The sequence below is a fragment of the Echinops telfairi genome, unplaced genomic scaffold (genome assembly GCF_000313985.2).
Source record: "Echinops telfairi isolate 266 unplaced genomic scaffold, ASM31398v2 ScPeMD7_8;HRSCAF=38, whole genome shotgun sequence".
Taxonomy (NCBI): domain Eukaryota; kingdom Metazoa; phylum Chordata; class Mammalia; order Afrosoricida; family Tenrecidae; genus Echinops; species Echinops telfairi.
Window position 1 is genome coordinate 2808906 of NW_022103905.1, and position 21838 is coordinate 2830743.

The following is a 21838-nucleotide window of genomic DNA, read 5'->3' on the forward strand; positions in this document are numbered from 1 at the left end:
ATGTGGGCTTTGTTGCTTCTGAGCTAGATGGCCGCTTGTTTACCTTCAAGCTTTTAAGACCCCAGACGCTATATCTTTTGATAGCCGTTAGCCCCTTTTCTTAGAGTAATTTTTAAATTGGGGTTGGATGTTAGAAATTATGTATTCTGTACATTCCTAGATAGAAAGTCACCTTCCTCTTGCTAAGACTTGTTTTTAACTTTCTGTGGGTTGGTCTGTTTCCATTTTGCACTTAGTCCTACAAGACGCGGCTCATCTAGAGCCTCAGCTGAGAGCCTATTGATTAGGTTTGTTTTTTAAACCAGGGCGGCTCCGCCTTGGAGGGCTTTGTCTCCCAGCACAAATGGCTATTGGAATCTGAGATACTCCTCTCCATCTAGCTTCCCAAATGACGCTAGATTCATTAGACTCTTTCCTTGGGCATATACAGTTTAGGAGAAACAGGACAGAGATCTGGGGGCTCGTTTTCCTGAAGTTCCCTTCTCTTTCTGATTTTGTTCCTGTAGGGCAGCACGTTGGTAGGCTAACATTCCCATTCCCCTCTCCTCAGCCCAGCGGAGTTCTGCTTCCTGCTAGGGGTGTGTTCTCCCTTGCCACAAGTTGGGAACTATCCTCTGGAAAAATCCCTGGTGAATGCGGAGCTCGTTTTGCTGTGCTTTCATCTCTCAAAGGCGAGAGAGACTGAAGTCTTGCTTGCATGAGCTGCCCTGCGACTCCTTTACATGGTTGTCTTGTGGATGTTTGCTTTGCTTCTATCATTTGCATGTATGTGAAGTCAATTAGAGCTTGTTTAATTCAAGCTACTCCAACATGGCTTAAACAGAAAATTCCATTTCATGATATTTAACTGAAATTATTTGCTTGAGCATTTATTTCCCTCCCTGGACTTTCTGGGAGCACAGTGCTTGTTTTAATCCTGTTTACATCATTAACAGTTATACACTGTGTTCAGCTGTATGTTATAAAAAGCAGATATCACAGCCTCAACTAAACAGAGGGTTATTTTTAGAGTTTGGCAATCTAGGGCCAGTTCAGTAATGACTTAAGACCACCAACATCCCAGGCTGCTTCTGTCTTTCTGTCCCTCCCACCTTAATAGGGAATTTATATCTTCATGAGCACAAGGTGGTTACAAGATGGTTCTTCTACTCCCAGCCTCCCAACTGTACTTTAAGCAGGAATAAGAAAGCATTACGAAGAATCGACAAATTTCCCCAAAGTACTCCAAAGACTGCTACTTATATTTCAGTGCCCAGATCAAGTCACATGGCCTCCGTCAGTTGCAGAAAAAGCCAGGAGATCTATCTACCTACCTACTTACCTACTTACTTATCTCCTCCCTACCTATCTCTAGCTGGGTGCATTGCTAATCAAAATGTGTCCCTTGTTATAAAGGAAAAGGAGAGGATGGCTCCTACGAGGCAAGTAGCAATGGCTGCCACTCTTCCTTCAGCACCCGGCAGGGCACCTGGAACTTCAAAACACTTTGAGAACAGAGGCAGTCCGAATCACCACTCGATGCCATTTGATTAAAGAGAGAATGTCGGGCTGCATAGATCAGGAGTCCATGTCATCACACTTGATCTGCCGTTATTCCAAAGCTCAGAGAAAATCAGCCCTTTTGTTGCATCTTACCATTTTCAAGGTACATTTTGAGCAGCTGCTCCGGCGAGGCATCACAGGGTGGAGGACAGCTGCATCTTTCCGCTCAACCCAGGAAAAGCCCAGCACTGAGTCAAACTTACAGATTCCTCCCCTGCCCTTCAAACAGGGCTTAGAGGAGTTATGGAAAGGAAGCTCTGAGGCACAATTGAGGGAGCCTGGCCTTGGAGGAGGTCAGACCAGCCTGGGGTCAAGTCCTGGTTCCATCACCTACTTAATTGGACAAACTGGGTAATTAATCTCTTCATTTCCTTCTTTGAAGATGGGTATGAGGACAGTGCCAGCCTCACGGTAAATGTGTTCAAAGAAATAACGTGTAACATATTTAGCATGAAGTCTAGCAATGCTGAGGGCTGAGTAAATAGCAGGAGTTGACTATACAGGCTTGGGCTATGAAGATTGCAGCGGTCTCTGGTAGTGCAGCTCGGTGAGCAGAGGATGGCTAACCGCCAGGTTAACATGCAAACCCATCAGCTGCTCAGAGGGAGAAAGATGAAGTTATCCTGCGCCCATAAAGATTTGCAGCCTCAGAAATCCTATACAGGGCCACTACAAGTCAGAATACACTCAATGGCAGTGGATCGGGTCAGTGGAGTCTCTGGAGGGTGGAAATGGCTAACACACTTGGCTGCTAACCACATGCTTGGAGGTTCAAGTCTACCCGAAGCTTCTCAGGGGGAAGCTCTGGCAATCTACTTCCCCACACACAGCCGTTGATAATCCTGTGGACACACATTGGGTCACCATGGATCAGAATCGATGACCACCCGTGGTTAGTGCTGGGTCGCCTCATTTTCCCTTCTTCATGATGCTTGCTACCCTGGAGACTTACTCTGTGTATTTCCATCACAAGCTGCACATGCACTAAGTAGAGCTTGGGTATGCCAAATGTTTTCTGGATTCATAGCCAACATATCATTGCCTATGTCTAGTCCTTCCTGGGCTTGCACCTATTTGCCCACATCGACTCGAGTCAATTCTTGACTTGATCTATAGTGTAGAGTAGAACAGAGTAGAACTGTTCTTTTGGATTTCCAAGGCTGTAACTCTTTGTGGGAGCAGAAAGCCTCATCTTTCTCCAGTGGAAGTATCCGGTTGGTTCAAACTGCTGACCCTGAGGTTAGCAAGCAACTCATAATCCACTACGCCACCAGGGGGAAACGAGTAGCCTTGGCTCTGGGGCCTGTGGAAGTTTCATAATGTGTGGAGATTCACTGTACCATGGGATATAGCGCATGGATATGCTCTCCAAACATAACAGGCAACAATCCAAACCCACTGCCCTTGAGTGGACTCTGATGTGTCGGTCCCATGCGGTGTTTCTGAGGCTGTAAATGCTTTGGGAGCAGAGAGCCTCATCTATCTTCCCGAGGATGGGCTGTGTCGGGGCCTGCCGACGAGTCGAACAGTCCTGAAAGGGGGAGTGAGGATTAAGGGAAAAAAAGAGAGACAAAGTATTGGGAGGGCAACAGTAAACACTGAAGTCCCAAGTTTATTCTACATCTTCCTTTTATACATGCAGAAACAACCTGGGTTATATTTTTCTCATTGTTAAGCAAGCACATTGGATACACATCAACAACTCTTATGTTTTTCCAAACCAAGCATCCTTGAGAAAATTAACCATCCTGATTTCCCAGAACTCGCATACATCCTTGTTCTTTTTCTTAGTCTCAATGTCAAGCCACAGAAACAAACAGCAGATACTGACACCTGGGTCATGAGACTTCTCAGCCATTTCCAAGTTGAGTCTTAATGGCCTTCAACAGGGCTGGTAGGTTTGAATGGTCAACTTTTCCATTAATAGTCTTACCAGATGGTGTCACCAAACAAGAGGGAGTAAAATATCTGTCTATTCATCTAATGAAGTCTTGTGAAGGCATAAAACACTTTTAAAATACACCCCAACACAGACCGGTCATCTTGGGTTGATTCTGACTCATGGAAACTCCAGGTGTGTCAGAACAAGCTGATCCAAACCTGGAAAAGGACATTAGACTTGGCAGAGTGTTAGCAAAAAAGAGGAAGCCCCCCAACAAGACAGATGGACACAGTAGCTGCAACAATGAGCTCAGATGTAACAATTGTGAGGATGGCGAAGGGCTGGGAGTACCTTGTTCTGTTGTACACGGGGCGCTGTGAGTCAGAACAGATTCAACAACACCTGACAACAACAACAACAAAGGACGTTTTCCCCATCGTGCCGAGCACATCTGTACAGTTGTGGTCCTTCTCATTTCCCCTCCCTCCCTCATGAGCCCTTGATAATGTATAAATTATTTTTTCATGTCTCACATTAAACAATGTCTCTCATCACCCACTTTTCTGTTGTCTGTCCCCCAGGGAGGGGGCTATATGTAGATCATCGTGATCAGTTCCTCCTTTCCCCCCCAACCTTCCCCTTCCCCTCCTGGTATGGCTACTCTCAATAAATCCTGAGAGGTTTATCTGTCCTGGATTCCCTGTGTTTCCAGCTCTGATCTGTCCCCAGGAACATGCTCTGGTCTAGCCAGATTGGTAAGGTAGAACTGGGGTCATGATAGTGGGGGGAGGAAGCATTAAAGAACTAAAGGAAAGTTGTATGTTTCATCAGTGCTATACTGCACTCCGACTGACTTGTCATCTCCCCGCGACCCTTCTGTAAGGGGATGTCCAATTGTCTACAGATGGGCTTTGGGTCTCCACTCCGCACTCCCCCTCATTCACAATGATGGGACTTTTTTGTTCTGTGTCTTCGATGCCTGATACCTCATCCTATCGACAGCTCATGATCACACAGCTGGTGTGCTTCTACCATGTGGACTTTGTGGCTTCTCAGCTAGATGGTCGCTTGTTTATCTTGAAGCTTTTAAGACCCCAGACACTATATCTTTCAATAGCCGGGTTCCATCAGCTTTCTTCACCATATTTGCTATGCACCCACTTAACAACAAAGGACTTTCAATAGTTCACCAGGCTTTACTTTCTGACTCATCTCTGGGTAGGGGTTTGAACTGCCAACCTTTCAGACAGTAGTAGCAAAGCCTGTAGCCATTTCTGCCACTCAGGGGTTCTATTATTAACGAAATAGATATATTACCCACAATGTCTCATTAAATTAAAAAAGCAGTTCTTGGGAGATAGATGCTGAATTATTTCATATTTGTAGACCTCCATCTGTGAATGTTCATTTAGATGAATGGACAAAGTCTGGGAGTAAATACCAGAACACTAACAGAGGTGGTCTTTGGGAAACAGGATAACCAATTTTCATTTTTGTCTTTATTTCTACCTAGATTGTCTGATCTTTTTAGTGGTTTATAATTGGGGGGTGGGGGTGACAGCTAGTTGAAAAGGTGGGTTTTATTTGTTTTAATCAAATGATAGACCTAACTGCAAGGGAGAAAACTCCACCTGCATTGGCACCTGCATCAGGTCTAAAGGGTAAAGTCCACATTCTGTTTGCTCCTTGGCAACCAAGGTCCTGAACAGCCTTCTGTCCTCCTCAGTTCACTCCAAACACACCAACTCCACCCCCCTGAACTTTCCTCTTCCCTAACCCATCAAGCCATCTTAGGAATCCTTCCTCTGCCGTGCCTGTCCTTCCAGTCCCCCTCAGCTGGGACACTCCTCAGCCACTAAAACCATCCGCACTGCCCCGTCTTATGCAAAGCGGGCCTTGCCCTTCCAAGGAGCCTTGGTGGCGAAGTGGTGATGCACTGGGCTGCTAACCACAAGGGGGGCTGTTTGTTAACCAGCAGCAGTTCCAAGGGAGCACGAGGGGGCTTTCTGCTCCCATAAGCAGTGACTGTCTTGGAAACTCACAGGGACAGCTCTACCCTGTCCTATAAGCTTGCCGTGAGTCGATGGCAGCAGAGTTGCAGGTGCAGTCAGTTGCTTTCCTGACCTTACAATCTCTTTAAAGGTCTATGAATCCATGTGTGAGCTCTTGGTGGGAGGACCTTTCCCGGGACCAGCCTAGTGCCCGGCACTAGTAGGTACTCCAGAAACATTTGCAGACTGAGACTGGACGAGTAGGTGGGGGCAAAATTATGCTATCTTCAAGGCCAGGTAATAAAGGAGGGAGTCAAAGCTTTGAAAATGATCCCCCTTATTATGCTCACTCCCCTTTTAACACCGGCAATAGGAGGTAGAGGAGGGGTGGCTTCACCAAGAGGCCGAAGTTCCAAGGATTTTGGATCACGGCAGCGCTTATCTGTGAAATAGTCCAGAAAAGGCAGTGCCAAAAGGATGGTGGCCTGCCATTCTCACAGGGTGATCTGCCCACATCCCTTGGATGGGCCTGAGTCTGTGAGGACAGAGATAGAAGGAGCAGGACAGAGGCTGCTGACCAAGCCATGCCTTAGCAACTCTCTGACCCCAAAGCCGAGGGCAACCCCTCAAACACGAGTGTGCCTGCCATCCTCTGTGCGGCCGCAGTGTGAGTCAATCAAAAGTAGACTGGACTTTGAAAAACAAATATTTATGCTGAATGAGGATGAATGGGCTACTGGTTATCATGGTCCAATGTGCAGGATTCTGGCAACAGGGTCACGTTAGTTTTCTACGGCTGCTGTAACAAATTGCCACAAACTTGGTGGCTTAACACAACGCAAATTACTATCTTACATTCTTGCAGCCACCGTGCCAGTCTAACACGGGTCTTTTGGACCACAGTCCGAGTGTCAGCAGGATTACATTCTTTTCTGGAAGGTCTAGGGGAGAAGCCTATCTATCTCCTTGCCTTTTCTAGCTTCTAGAGGCCTTTAACATTCCTGCTTCTTCAAAGTCACCCATGGTGTATGTCTCCAACTCTTCTTCTCTCATCACATCTCCTTTTGACCACACCCAGGAAGCCTCTCCAGTTTTGAAGATTCCTATGATTGGAGTGGACCATCTGCGATAATCCAGGATAACCTCCCCATCTCAAGATCCTTAACTTGAATCACATCCACAAAATGCTTTATATCATGTAAGGTCACGTATTCATAGCTTCTGGGGATTAAGGAATAGTTTGCCAACCCACGAAATGTGATATGTTAATGAAGACAGTTCTGATGAAATGTTATTAAATAAAAATATGTGAGCTCGGTAAGTATATTCCATTGTCTTTTAATTCCATTTCCCCCCCCCACAGACTTTTTGAAACCCCTTTGTGGAATGGCTCCAAATTTGTAGCATCTCATCCCTCCAACCCCTGCCCCACAGGCTAAACCACAATTATACAGTCACTGAGCCATCTCTTGCCTGCCCTACCAATAGACGGTATAGCCCACCTCACTTACATCCACAGGATGCTGGGCGAGCAAAAGGAGGGGGCAAGTCTCTTCCCAGGTGTTGCTGGCAGTGATATTTCTCATTAGCATATGATAATATTAAGACCCACACTTAATATCAGCAATAACAAGAAAACTAAATGGTCCCAAACCCATCAACTTTCTATTATAGTTCATGGCTACTTCTTTCCTATCCTGCTGTGTCTACTGAGTGTATGGGCAGTTCTCGTGTGCACATCTTGCGTGGTGTTTTTTCTTTTCCCTTCCGTGTCAGGCTTATTTCACCAAGCAGAAGGTTTATCCATGCTGTAGCTCAAGTCAGGACTTCATTTTTCTTTATGGCTGAGTGCTATCTGACATTGACTTTTAAAGGGAAATCTGTGGTAACACAAAGGACACAGGCACAATGGAAACAATGTACCACAACACACCTTTACAACATTACAAGCTGAAAGTGAGGAAGAGGGTGTAATGGGAGATAGAAAGTGTAGGAAAGTCTTAGGGCAGGGGAAATTTCTACATGTAAATATAATATGTATCCCTGACTTTCCTGCAGGCTAGACCCAAATGGGACTACATTGTAGTTAGGTGCCAATGAGATGACTCTGACCCTACTTACATCAGAACAACATATTCCCTGGTCCTGTGCCATCCTTATAATTATTATATTTGAGTACATTGTGTCAATCTGTCTCCTCCAGGCTCTTCCCATTTTTCACTGACCCTCTACTTTACCAAGCAGGATATCCTTAGGCTGCTCACTGCAAGGTCAGCAGTTCAAAACCACCAGCCACTCTGTAAGAGAAACACAAATCTGTCTACTCCTGTGAAGACTTTTGGTCTTGGAGAAACTCCCAGAGCCATTCTCCTCCTGTCTGTAGGGCCATTATGAGTTGGCGGTTTTACATTTATGACTCTTGATTAAGTGATTCTGACTCCTTCACAGCTGCCTTCTAGGAGAAAAATTTAGAAATTTTCAAGACACCAGAAAGTAAAGAGCATAAGATTTGAAGCATACTCAAGAGTTTCAGGAAGGACCACATATTCATAACTGACTAGCAGCAAATGCTAGCTGAGGAAGCTGGAAAGTGAGAAGCTGTGATGTTGGGGAATTTGCCAAAAGGGGGAAAAAAGCACTTAGAGAAGAGACCTGACTTTGCATAGTCTGCACAGAATTCAAGACAGGAGAGAGAATCCAAGTTAGAATCTGATATTTTAAAAATAGGAATGGAAGTGCAGACCCAAGATCCTACAAGGGGTAAAACACTCATCAAAAGATGCTGTGCCGACAACCAAAAAGTGGATGAAGGGAGACGTCGGACAGGGCAAGATATGACAAAATACCCATTTATAAACTATCAAGGGCTCATGCGAGAGGGGGGAGCGGGGAGGGAGGGGAAAAAGGAGGACCTAATGTCGGGGGTTTAAATGGAGAGAAAATGTTTTGAGAAACGATGTACAAATGCGCTTTACACAATTGATGTGTGTATGGATTGGGATAACAGTTGTATGAGCCCCTAATAAAATGTTAAAAAAAAAAAAGATGCTGTGCCATCCTAGGCCTGGCAGATGCTCGACAGGTCGTGCTGAAATACACTGTCCCCGACTACACTAGTCCTCTGGAGTTTTTCACTTCCCTTAAGCGGAGACGAGGGCTGCACCAAAAAGGTGGCAGCCCAGACGTGGAAAGTGCTGCCAAGCTGCTGTGGTCAGAGTGGACAGGGGCCTTGTGCTACTATAGCCAGCCCCCACCGTCCTGGGCCTGCCCTCCCCACTTGGCCGAGCGGACAGTGGCATCTATGAAACTGGGCTTTGATGGGGAAGAGCTGCGCAGGAACAACGCGCACAGCATACAAGCCATCAGAGGATCTCGCCTGGCCGCTAGCCTCTTTTTCCAGTCCTGGGGTCTGACCAACGGGATCACGGAGGAAAAGGACATACCCGAGGATGTGCCAAGACAGATCGTGAAGGAGGAGGACAAGGACGACCCTGACTGCCACCAAGAGGGTGTTGATGGTGAAGAAGCAGAAGAAAAGAGCCCAGCCGCATGTCCTGCAGGAGGAGGGGCACTGGCCACGGAGCCTCCAGCAGGTGGACAGGTTGGTGACCGAGCAGCAGCACAACCACTCAACTCGGATTAGCCGACAGGAGGGGAAGCCGACGACTATGACTTCAGCACGGACTACGTGTGAGGCAACCTTGTCGTGTCCTTTGTCCTCTCTAGGGGCTTCTCTTAGCTAAACACTTGACACTGTAGCCGTGCATCCGTGTGCAATAGCTGTAAATGTTGTAAGTATGCAGTATGTGATACGTCATTAAAATTGGATTCTAAAAAAAAAAAAGATGCTGTGCCAGTACCTCCGGTAGTTTAGGAACTCGGTGAAGTTTCTCCAGGAACCCAGCCCAAGCCTTCTTCCATGAGCTGTCCTGTGGCTCCCACACTGGCCGTGGGGGTCACAAACGTCATCATTTACCTAACTCGCCTCTCCAGCCACACAAATAACTGATGCCACCTCTGATCCTCTTTGGTTTTCGTGGATGTTGTGCTCCAAACAAACATTTAGAAACTCCTTCCCTTCCAAACTTCACACAATATGTCTCTCCATGGATGGATATGCACCCAACCTTAACAAGGACTTCTGAGGGGAGGACAATGAGACGGAGGAGACAGGTGAGGAGAATTTACACTTTTAACTCAGTAATTGTTTGTTTATGATTTTGCAATGGACCTAATTCATGTATGATCTTTGTAATAAAAAACGAAAAAGGATGTAGGAGAAATGAAGATTTTATTCTTTGTATTGTTTAATGTTTTTTTACAGCAAGTTTGTATGATTTTCCCAATAAAGACACGTTGGTATTGGATCGTGTGGTGATTATACACAAAGCCTGTGAAACAGATGTCCCACCAACCACATTCTTTCAACTCTCAACTTTTTTAGTGTCCTCATTTGTACAATGGGTATACTATTAAGCTATATTTTATAAACCATGGATCTTCATATGGATCTTAAGGGTTGTGTTTTGCTTGTTTCTTTAATGCATGGCATCTTGCCCCAAGGCATAGTATAGTACTTTCAATCACCTGAAATGCATATGAAAGCTGGACAATGAATTCAGAAGACCAGAGAGGAATTGATGCATTGAATTTGGGAGCTGGCAAAAAATAATGCAATTACCATGGAATGCCAGGGGAACAAATAAATCTGTCTTGGAAGAAGTACAACCAGAATGCTCCTTAGAAAGGAGTATAGTGAAACTTTGTCTCATGTGACACTTTGGACATGTGATCAGGAGAAAGACCAGTTCCTGAAAAGGACATCCTGCTTGACAAAGTGGACCAACCTATCAACCAATTGCCATTTTTTCAGAATCGTAGAACTGTCCCCATGAGTTTCTGAGGCTGCAAATATTTGCAAGAGCAGAAAGCCTCATCTTTCTTCCTGGACACTGCTGGTGGGTTCGAACTGCTGATCATGCCTCATAACCCATTACCCCACAAGGGCTCCTTCTGGGAGATAGCGTGATTAAATTGCTCTGCTTATAGATTTTTAGGGCAAATAGTGCCATTATTTTTTTCCCAAGGTTTTTTTTTTAACATTTTATTTTATTTTTAGGATTTAAAACATCTATTTTGGGCAGTACACAATTGAATCCATAATACCTCCACAAAGTGTCTGTTTAAAAAAGGTAATTCTACTGAATATGGAATATCTGAAAATCACAGGACAAAAAATTAATAAACCATTACTTCATATTTATGGTTTTAGAGTCAAACCCAATAGGACAAACTAGAGTTGCCCAACAGGATTCCCAAGGCTTTAAATCTTTTTTTAAGTTTTTTATCTCATATTCATTCTCACTATTCAAAACATGTCATAGTTGGAAATCCAAATAAGATATAGGAATTCCATACATACAGAAACAGCTAGAATAAAATAAAAAGACTTCTTTCCCTTCTATGCATCATTTTCTGTTTCTTAGCTGGCTATGAGAATAAGTGAAAATCTCTTTAATACACTTTATATGAGGGGAAGGTGGGGGAGAAAGGGGGAACCAATCACAAGGATGTACATATAACACCCTCCCTGGGGGACAGACAACAGAAAAGTGGGTGAAGGGAGACATCGAGCAGTGTAAGACATGACAAAATAATAATTTATAAATTATCAATGGTTCCTGAGGGACCGAGGGGGGAAATGAGGGGCTGATACCCAGGGCTCAAGTAGAAAAAAAATGTTTTGAGAATGATGATGGCAACAAATGTACAATTGTGTTCGACACAATGGATGGATGTGTGGATTGTGATAAGAGCTGTATGAGCCCCCAATAAAGCGATTTAAAGAAATACATTTTATATAGAGTATTTCCCTGCTACATAGTAAACAAGGAACAAGGGTGGGGGGAGCCCTGCCTCTCCTGTAGGGCATGAGACAGTTCAACACTAACGTGTCGAATCTCTAAAATTACCAGGGCTCTGCAGCCTCCACAGTCAGTCGGAGTCATTAAAGGCCGAGAATCTGTAAAGGAAACTGAGAAGGTATTTGTTGTGCCCTTGAAGTTAACCCCACCTCCTTCAACTGAAAACCTTGGTGATTTCCACCATCAGCTACCTCTTCCCACCCACCTGGTCTGCTTCCTCTTTTCACTGTTCCACAAGAACATTGGTGAGGGCCCTGGCTTGCCACGTAATGACTCAAAAAGCAAAACAAAACAAAACACCTCGCTGCCATCGAGTTGATGCCAACTCATAGTGACCCTGCAGAACCGGGTAGATCTGCCCCTGTAAGTTCAGTCTTTTCCCCAAGGATCAGCTGGTGGTTTTGAACTGCTAGCCTTGCAGACCACAGCCCAACACAACACCACTGTGCCACCGAGGCACACACTGAGGCAGCTCTTTATGTTCTCTAGACTGTGGGCTTGCTTAGTGAGCCCACATTTCATTCTCATACTTTTATAGTCGATAGGTTTAATGTTCTAGACTGGGCCCAGAGGCCATAGAGTCCCAACAAAAAATTCAAACCTGAATTGCCACTGTTTATCTTCCAAGTGTCTAGAGAGCTTCCAAGTCTCTTCGAAGTGACTCCAAAGTGTCTAACGTGCCTTGGCCTTTGCATTCCCTCCCCATAAAATGGTGCAATTCGAGCTCATTACACCATCCATTCCATTTACCCAGTGCCTACTACCTGCTAGGTACCATTCCAGTGTGGTTAATAAAGAGAATACTACCGGTAGTAAAGGGCTCTGACAACTCTGCTGCGATTACTAACTAGTCTTCTCCACAAACCACCAGTGCAAAAAGAATTACCTAAACAGCAGAAGGAAGAGCGTCTTGACCCAGAGCTTTACAAAAAGAAAATTCTCCTTGAAGAGATTCAGGAAGCAAGAAGGTCCGGATTCATTCTGGGTGCTTCTCTGAGCAATCCTCAGGAGGTCTGAGGTCTCTGGGATTCTTTTCTTGGCCGGGAAATCTGAAAACACTGTCGTTCTAGTTCTGCCCAGTACTCTTCCTCCTCCATCACCACGCTCAATCTTTCAGCACTTCAGTGTTGTCGAATAAAATCGACAGGGAACAAACGGTAGGCGCGTCACTTAGCATCTCCTCCCAAAGCTCAGAGGCTGGATGGAGAAAGAAGCTTCCAGCTCAGAGCCTTCGGAGGGGCAGCCCGTGACCCAAGCTCAGCCAGACGCGCCAGATGGCAGGGCTCGATCTCGCGGAGAAGCAAGATCACGAGATTTCAGCGAAAACGAAACGGACCGCGGGGGAAAGTCCCTCTGGCTAACCCGAGCTGGCGCTGCGCGCTAGGCAACCGGTGACGGCCCCGCGCGTCGGGCCCTGATTGGCCGGGCGCGCGGCGAATATAAGTGAGCGCGCCCGGGCGGGCGGGCACTTCGGTGTCACTCGCGCCGCGGTGCTGGTGGGACGTCGCTATGGATCTCTTCGTGGCCTTGGCCCTGGTGGCTCTCTTCTCCCTACCCAGCCTGGATGCCGTGGAGCGTGAGTGTCCTCTCCGCATCTCCTCTTCCTTGCCGCCTCCCCCTCGGGCCTCCCGGCCGGGCACTAGTCCCGGGATGGGGAAATGACCCGAGGCAGGGGAGGGAGAAGGGGGTGCGCGCCCCGGGGCGCACGCCTCTCGCCCCCTTCGCGGACAGTGGAAGGGAGCCCGGCCGGCCAGAGCTGGGCGAGGCTGGACCAAGTGTCGGGGTGCTGAGAAACTTCAGCGCGGGGGAGGGGGAAGGCGGGGAGGGTTTCTCTTTCGCTTCCGCGAGGAGCCCTAGCTCCCGGGGCGCAGCTGCAAGCGGGGAGGGGGGCGCGGCGTGTAGTTAGATTGTCCCCCAAGGCGCGGGGCTGGGGGTTGACTGTGATTGAGAGACAGGTGTTTGGGGTTTTGAGGAGCTCTGCTGAGCGGCCCCCCTTCCCCAGCGCTCGGTGCTGCTCCTAACACTTGTCCCATCATTTCCTCTTTTACCCGTTTCTTCTTTTAATAACCACCGTCACCGCTAACGCGATATTGGGAGCTCGAAGTGCCCGGGACGTTAGAGTCCGTGTGGCATGCGTTTCCGAAAGTGCCCCAAAGATGGTCATCAACGCAACTTGCAGTCGAGGAAGCAAAGCCCCAGAGTGTTAGACACTTCATCACACAAGATCAATGGCAGATCATTCGGGTCCAAGTGGAGTCTGACCGGAGTCCTGGTGGCGTGGTGATTGCGTGCTGGGCTGATAACTGCAAGGTCGGGGGTTCAAAACCACCAGCCCCTCCTCTGTCAAGCGTTGCAGTCCTACCCCGCCCTATAGGGTCCCTTTGAGTCGGCATCTGCTTTTGTTTATTTTCTAGAGAGCAGGCCAGGCAGCTCGGGGTTCCCTGTTGGCTTTCACAGTTTGGCCCCTGCGCTTGCTTCTTTCCAAGAGGAACTGATGCTTTTACTTTCGGTTTTGAGAAAAGAAAAGCTTCATCAGACTCAGGGAGGTTGTAAAACCCGTGATAAGAGTAATCCATGATGATGACCAAAGCGGTCAAGGACGCCATCGACCTAGACCGCTTCCTGGGTGCCCTGCCCAGAGGCAGTGCGCTGGGCCCGCCAAAGGTGGTGGTTTTCCCCCTCAGTCTTGAGGAAAAGATTTAAATATAAATTACTCATGAAGGGAGTCCTGCTGACAGAATGCTTACGTGGAGGTCAGCGGTTCGAAAACACCAGCCACTCCTCTGGGGAAAGATGGGCTTTCTACTCCTGTGAAGAGCTAGCCTTGCACAGTGGATGGATGGAAGGATGGATGGATGGATGGATGGATGGATGGATGGATGGATGGATGGATGGATTGTGATAAGAGCTGTATGAGTCCCCAATAAAATGATTGTAAAAACCTACTGATAATAGAAGAAATAAAAAATGAGGTAATAATAATTTTAAAAGTTCATCTTGGAAACTCACAGGGGCAATTCTCTCCTGTTGCTATGAGTCAGAATTGATTTAATAGCAGCGAGTGAGTTTTCATTTATAAAATAAAGCTTAACACATGCATTATCACCATGATCGAAGTTTCTTTTGATTTGATGTCATTTAAAAGAATAACCCAAAAATTTTTTAAAAATGTTTTTCAATGACCAATGCAAGATAGACCATTTCTGAAGGATACACAAGAAATCTCTGGTGGTGATGTTTTCCCTCCTGTCTGGTGTGTGGGTTCTGTTTGTTTTACCACAAGCAGACGTTTATCCATTAAACTTCAGACATAAACTTTCACTCTTGGTCCCTTGATCTAGTTTTAAGCTAAGCTAACCCGAGTGAACTACTCTGGCAATTTTCATTTGTGTTTCTCCCATGTTCCTCAGGTACTCCAAAGGTTCAGGTGTATTCCCGTCATCCGGCAGAGAATGGAAAGCCGAACTTCTTGAATTGCTATGTGTCTGGGTTTCATCCCCCGCAGATTACGGTTGATCTGTACAAGAACGGTCAGAAGATCACAGAGAAGGTAGAACGGTCAGACTTGGCCTTCAGCAATGACTGGTCGTTCTATCTCCTGGTCCACACTGAATTCATTCCTAATGGAAAAGATGAGTGGGCCTGCCGTGTGGAGCATGTGACTCTCAAGGAGCCCAAGATAGTGAAGTGGGGTGAGTTTTTTTCACATTCCTTCCTTAACAACTATCAGCTATATCTGAGTGTTGGTATGGCAAAAAGAAGCTGCTCTGATATTTTTGTAAACTGCATACTCAGGTGACCAGGAAAGGGTATTGGCATTCTGATTAGGAACCAATAACATCCCGTGACTTCAGTGTCCTCCTGCCCGTTGCTCTGCGGAGAGCCCTCTGCTAAGTGGTTCCTTTTCGGATCCCTGACCCAGTACTTTCCCTGCAGTGAGAACACTCCCAGGGTTCTTGCAGCCTGGCTCCTCCGGGCTTTCCTCACAGATGTGTTGCTATGTAAGGACTAAGGATGGCTTCAAGAGTATTTGTTTTTAAGCCCCAGGAGTCCTAGTGGGGTAGTAGCTTATTCGTTGGGCTGCTAACTTAAGGTGACCAGACGTCCCGCTTTTGAACAATTTTTTCCTGTGTCCCGCGGCATTTTTAAAAAGTCCAGATGTTTGGAAAGAATGCACGACAAGGTAGGGTATACGGATTTCGGCTGCCATGTGGCTGTTTCGCCAGAATATGAGTTTTATCAATGGTGCCCTGCTTTACCAATGTTAAAATCTGGTCACCTTATGCTAACTGCAAGTCAGCAGTTCAAACCCACCCCCCACTTCGCCTGAGAAATCTTTACTCCTGTAAAGATTTAGTCCCAGAAACACACAGGGACAGTTCCACCCCATCCTTTAGGATCCCTCTGAGTGAATCCGACTCGATGGCAATGGGTTGGGTTTTGGAGTCTAGCGCCCCGACAATCCTGGACTCCTCCAGTGCTCTCTGGCTGGATTGGGTCCCAGTGCATAGTTCAAAACAGTAGCCTACCTTGCCAGCCTTATTTAGACATCTAATACACAGTATTTTAAAAGTAAAACTGAGTTTATGTTTTGTTTCTTCTCCCCCGCCCCCCATTTCATTTTCATAGATCGAGACAACTAACCAGAATCACTGAGGTGAGTTTCCGACTGGGAGAAAAGCTTGTTTTGTTTTACTCTCCCGGGAACTAGAGACAGCTCTGACATGAGAACCCTTCTGTATTGGGGGGTGGGGGTGATGCGTTACTTGGGTTAGCATTTTAACAGGAAAGAAGGATCTGTGGGGCCCATCCCTTCTCCTTTGGAGGGGCCTGAACAAGGCATGTGTCCCCAGGGGTGGCCTTTCCAGCATCCTCTCAAGGGGGACAGAGGGGCTACGAGTGTGAAGTGGAAGGTCTGAGCAGACAGTTAACCTGCCAGGGTTTGATCTTTGGCCTGCCTTTTCCAGGCTGGACATTTCTGTTAAGAAGAGGGCCTTTAAAATGTTGTTGTCATTGTTGTTCTCTTCCCGTGCATAGCAGTTCCTTTATTTGTCAGGCAGAAGAGTGACATGGTTCTGCTGATGCCCCATTCCTCCCTTGTGCAATGTCTTGTGTCAGTGTGAGCACTGTGATGGCCCTCCGGAGGCTCTCAGCCCATGGGGAAAGGAGAGAAATGGAAACATTGTTAGAACTCTATGGACTGGTTTACGATATAATGTTTCAGCAAGTTCTAAAGGGTATGAAAAGATGAATTTGGGCTCTCTATCATCGGCAAAAGCCAACTTTTCAGTGAAATCCTCCAGAGTGCCTTGATGCTGAAAACCCGGTCCTATCGCCTATCTTACTCTTAAGACTGGGACATTAGTTTGAAAGCACAAAGAGGTACTGGGGTGACCTGCTCACTCACACAGCTACTGAAACTGTAGACCCACAGACCCCTAAAAACAGTATCTTTTCTCTTACGGTTGTGGGGCACCAATGGGATAAACGAATGGGATATGATTGTTTATCATTGGTCTGCAGCTCCTTCATTTATAAATGAGGAGTTATCTACAGCAAAATGTAGCTAGTCAAGTTTTGGTGGTGAGACCTGTACTCCAAATAGAAAAAAATGCATTCTTTGTTCATAAAACTTATTCTTTCTTTCTTTTCTTTTCTTTTTAGCATTTAAAGAGACCCCATTTGGATTGGACTAATTTCAGTTTTTTTCTTTATTTTTAAAAAACTATCCTCCTGCTTCATACGGTGATCATCTGTCTTTGGGAGCCCCACTCCCAGGTGTGGGGTGTGAGAAGGTAGCGCTAGAAGCCTGGCAGCATGGAGCTGGGGAAGAGAAAATTCAACACCAAGTTCCACATTAACCTCTTGGCCAAATCTGAACTCTTCTATTCTGCACTCAAAGCTTGGCAATAAGGCATTTCTGTGTATTCAGAATTAAACTCACATATGCATGCTCTGCTTAGAAAAAATGACCCAAATTTAGAAAAAATGGCCAGGATTTTAGAAATTTGTAATAGTGGTTGAGATGTATCACATAAAACTCATTTTCTGCAAGTAAAAATTGGCAGCGCATACTTTTATTTTGATCTTGTTTTACTAATAAAAAACTACTCAACCCGATGTGCTCATTTTTATCACGGTCACTCCCCCTCTTACCTTTTTGCTTTCAAACAGGGAAATCGTCGTTCATGTCACTTGGAGAAAAGTGCCGGCAGACCAGGATTCTGCCTTTTAGGCCGGCGGTCATTTTCTCTGGGCCAAGGCAGGAGTGTGCAGACTCCAAGGGAGAGCAAGCAAGTATCTGAAGGGTCAACAATTTCAGCAAGGGCAGAGGTGCAATGAAGCTAAATACATCCTGGTAAGATTCTAACATAGCCATGCCCAAAGAATAGCATGGTAGAAAAATGGGTTCGTATAGTAACAACAGAAAAGCTTATATACATATACATATATACATACACATATACATGGCCAAGGCTAGGAACTATTGAACTAGATCATAGGAAATGTCTATAACATTTAACAGTTGTTTTATGAAATGCTGCTTCGTCGCATAGTTTAGGCCCCTTTCAGGAGAGCCTGAGCAAATACCGGAGCTAAATTAAGCCAATCACTGCACTCTTCAAACTAAAATCTCTGTGCTAGTAATCAAAAAGAATGTATTCTATACGAGAAGGCTGTGGGGGAAATTCTATTCTCTTTCCATTCCATTTTCACACCAACTTTTTGAAGCACCCCTCACATACTGACATGGAAGAACACTGCTGAAACAAAGTCACTTTCTGGAAAATAACCCATTCAGAAACCTGTAAGAGGGTGCAGTATATATGTACTGGTACCACACACAAACTAGCAAGGAGTGAAAAAACAGAATAGGGTGATCAGTAATTTGATGCAGGTCCTAGAACTGCAGAGACAGCTGGGAGGAGCACACACATGATCTGACTAGAAGCAAAGACGGTAGGGAAAAGCTGGACAGTCCCAGGCCCCGTGTCAGGGAGTTCACCAAGGCCAACCGGGAACATGAAACTTGAGAAGAGTTCAAAGATAAGCAGAAATGCAAAATGAGAATTGAGCGGTTTTCACCTAGAACTGCTCTGTTGCCTTAAGGAGCTGCAAAGAAAAATGAGATGAAAATGTGCCTGTAATTGGTGACTTTTGAATAAGCATGGTGATAAAATCTTGACAGCTCTCACAATCATCCTGTTTACCCTCAACCCCCCCACCTTGGGCTTTCAGAGCATCAGCATTTCCCTAGTTTCGGCATTCCAGGGGCTGCTAACAGGTGTTACTTCATATCTCACGTAGACATAGAGACCTATGTATCTCACAGATACTGGAGCCCTGATGACATAGTAGTCACACGTGGTGCTGCTAACCACAAACCAGCCATTTGAAATCACTGGCACCTCCACAAAAGGAGGAAACTTTTTACTATTGTAAAGAGTTACAGTTTCAGATACCCACAGGGGCAGGTCTACCCTGCCCTATAGAGTCACTGAGTTAGAATCAACTTGATGGCAGTGAGTTTGGTGTGTGTGTGTGTGTAAAGCAAACTTTATTAATCTTTTTACTTAAAGATTTTTTTGTTCACAACTTCTCCAACCAGACACCTCCCCACCACCCCACCAACCAGGAAAAGGACCAGAAGTATATACAACAAACCTTTAACAATGTACGCCTTGGGGGAGGGGGGTAAAATGCCAAGAGACAGATGAGGGTAAACTTTCCATTTCTATATGATTTTAACCTTAACAATAGACATATATTTACAGTTTACTTTTGTATAGATTTTCTATTGCAGCTCTAACAAATTTAATTACCACACATTTAATAGCTTAAAACAAGACAAATATGTTATCTTACAGCTCTGTAAGTTAGAAGTGAGACACAGGCTGAAATCAAGGCATCGAGGGGGTTGTACTCCATTCTCAAAACATTTGCTTTCTACTTTAGCCCTTGGTATCAGCTCTTCATTTTTCCCCCTCCCTCACAAACTCTTGATAAGTTATAAATTATTATTACTTTGTCATCTTTTACACTGTCCCATGTCTCCCTTCACCCACTTTTCTGTTGTCCTTCCCCTAGGGAGGGTGTTATATGTAGATCCTTGTGATCGGTTCCCCCTTTCTCCCACACCCTTCCTCCACCCTCCTGTTTATCACCACTCTCACCGCTAGTCCTGAAGGGATCATCTGTCCTGGATTCCCTGTGTTTCCAGTTCCTATCTGTACCAGTGTACATCCTCTGGTCTAGCTGGATTTGTAAGGTAGAATTGGGATCATGATAGTGGGAGGGGAGGAAGCATTTAGGAACTAGAGGAAAGTTGTAGGCTGTACTGCATCCTGACTGGCTCCTCTCCTCCCCAGGACCCTTCTGTCATAGCATGTCCAATTGTCTACAGATGGGCTTTGGGTCTTCATTCTGCACGCCCCCTCATTCACCTTGATATGATTTTTTTTGTTCTGGGTCTTTAATGCCTGATACCTGATCCCATCGACACCTCGTGATCACACAGGCTGGTGTGCTTCTTCCATGTGGACTTTGTTGCTTCTCTTTGGCAAGTATTTTATCTCAATCTCCTTATCTATAAAATGAGAATAATGCCTATCTTTTTGGTTCTGTGGTTGAATCTCAAACTTTAATGTACATATAGATGAGCTGGAATCTTGTTAAAACGCAGCTTCTGTTGCCAAGTCTAGGGAGGAGACTGAGAGCCTGTATTTCTTATGTCCTTGCTGCTAAGTCCAGTAGCACACTTCAAATAAGTAGCAAGAAATTAGATATACAACGTTTGCAAAACCTGACACTAATGTCCTATTCAGGGTGAACGCCTACCTTCTCCAGGGAACCAGATTTTCTATGCAGATGAGCCCATCTCTCACAAAGCTGCGGCACACTAGGTTTCTTCTGCTGAATTTTTCCACTTGAATTTCTTCTTTTTTTTAATGTGGCATATACAGTTTTATTTTATTTTTAATTTATTATTAATTGGGATTTAATACATATATCATATCATCCCGCAGTTCAATCACATCAAATAGAATTGTACAAGTGCTAACACATCAGCTTCCAGACATTCTTTTTCTGTACGGACTCCTTGACAACGACTTTCTTTTTTTAATAGTTTTATTTAAATAATCCACATATTATACAATTCAAACGTTCAATCATATCAAGAAGAGTTAGTTGTACAATCATTGCCACAATTTTCGACCAGTTTCTTCTTTCTTGCGTGCACTGTTATTAGCTTCTTACACTTGGATTTATTCCATACTCTCCCCGCTTAGCCTCCCTTCTCCCCATTTCCACTCTTTTCTTCTTCTCGAGGGGGTATAATAGCAACACGAAGCCTCTGCACTTTTAACAGTTATAATTTTGAGTCCATGCTCTTTTGCTTTATTTATTTACAATCCAGGGGTTTAAATCCATGATCACAGTCAAGTTTAGAACATTCTTTTCAGCCTTTTACATCGTTATTATTAGCTCTTCATCACTCCCAAGCCAACGCTGCCATAACTCTAAGAAACAATGAGTCTAGTCACCGGGGATTCCCTGTCATGGATTTCATCCATTGCTTTACAAGAAGAAATACATATAGGCAGAAAGAGACAAAATAAAACAAAAATCACCTGTGAATCCCAACTCTCTAGGAAGAAATCTTTAGCTCACTTTTCATTTTCTGGTGGGTAGTTTTTTTGTTTATTTTTTTAATTTTAAGTCATTTATTTTATTTTGCTGTTTTATATAAGCAATCTCTCATTAAACCAACCACAAATCCATCTTTATATTTTAAGCAATGTCATATACACAGCTGCATTGAAACATGGTTATCAAACATTTCTTCATTTAATGCTATGCTGAAAAAATGGTAACTGAGGGGTAGTTTGTCAGGAGATTTTTGTGGTACATATACCCACGTTTTATTATTTTTAGAAGGCTACTTTTATTATTACAGAAATCACTTCAGAAATAATTCCGTTTTTTCACTGTCTAATGATAATTTTGTAATGATCTTTTTTTCACGATCTAAACATGATTGTGCGGTGGTGCAGGCCCCATTGTACATAGTGTCGCTAAGACTCAGTGCTGACTCAGTGACACCTGCATGAAAAATGCCATCAATGAAAGTAATTCTGAGAACTGGGAAATGTTGCCCTTTCTTATCGACAACCAGGTTTGCAGTATATATGGGCTGTTGCTCTTAGTTGTCTTTCTCATATTATAAAAGCCAAGGTTTTAAAATATAGATATAATTAGTCTTGCCTCTCCCCAGACTCTAGATTTTGAGAGAGAGAGAGAGAAAATTGAAGACAAACATTTCGGGTCACAGGTATCCTAAAAGGTCAAATAAACTATCTATGAAAATCCCTGGAGAATCCAGGGCGGATGATCCCTACAGGACCAGTGGTGTGAGTGGCAATACTGGGAGGGTAGAGGGAGAGTGGGTTGGAAAGAGGGAACCGATTACAAGGATCTACATGTGACCTCCTCCCTGA

General features: G+C 45.0%; 1 protein-coding gene across 1 annotated transcript; it reads left to right on the forward strand.

Annotated features, from left to right (window-relative positions):
* Positions 1 to 12810: 12810 nt before the first annotated feature.
* B2M (beta-2-microglobulin) lies at positions 12811 to 17459 on the forward strand. The gene is made up of 4 exons (XM_045286512.1): positions 12811 to 12915; positions 14750 to 15031; positions 15969 to 15996; positions 17004 to 17459. The coding sequence occupies exons 1-3, from the start codon at positions 12849 to 12851 to the stop codon at positions 15980 to 15982; spliced, it is 363 nt and encodes a 120-aa protein (XP_045142447.1). The 5' UTR covers positions 12811 to 12848; the 3' UTR covers positions 15983 to 15996; positions 17004 to 17459.
* The last annotated feature ends 4379 nt before the right edge of the window (positions 17460 to 21838 follow it).

What these genes read in the sequence shown, in the direction of transcription:
- B2M (XM_045286512.1), top strand. Translation starts at nt 12,849, where the DNA reads ATGGATCTCTTCGTGGCCTTGGCCCTGGTGGCTCTCTTCTCCCTACCC. An exon ending in CAGCCTGGATGCCGTGGAGC is followed by an intron (nt 12,916 to 14,749) that starts GTGAGTGTCCTC and finishes CATGTTCCTCAG; the next exon opens with GTACTCCAAAGGTTCAGGTG.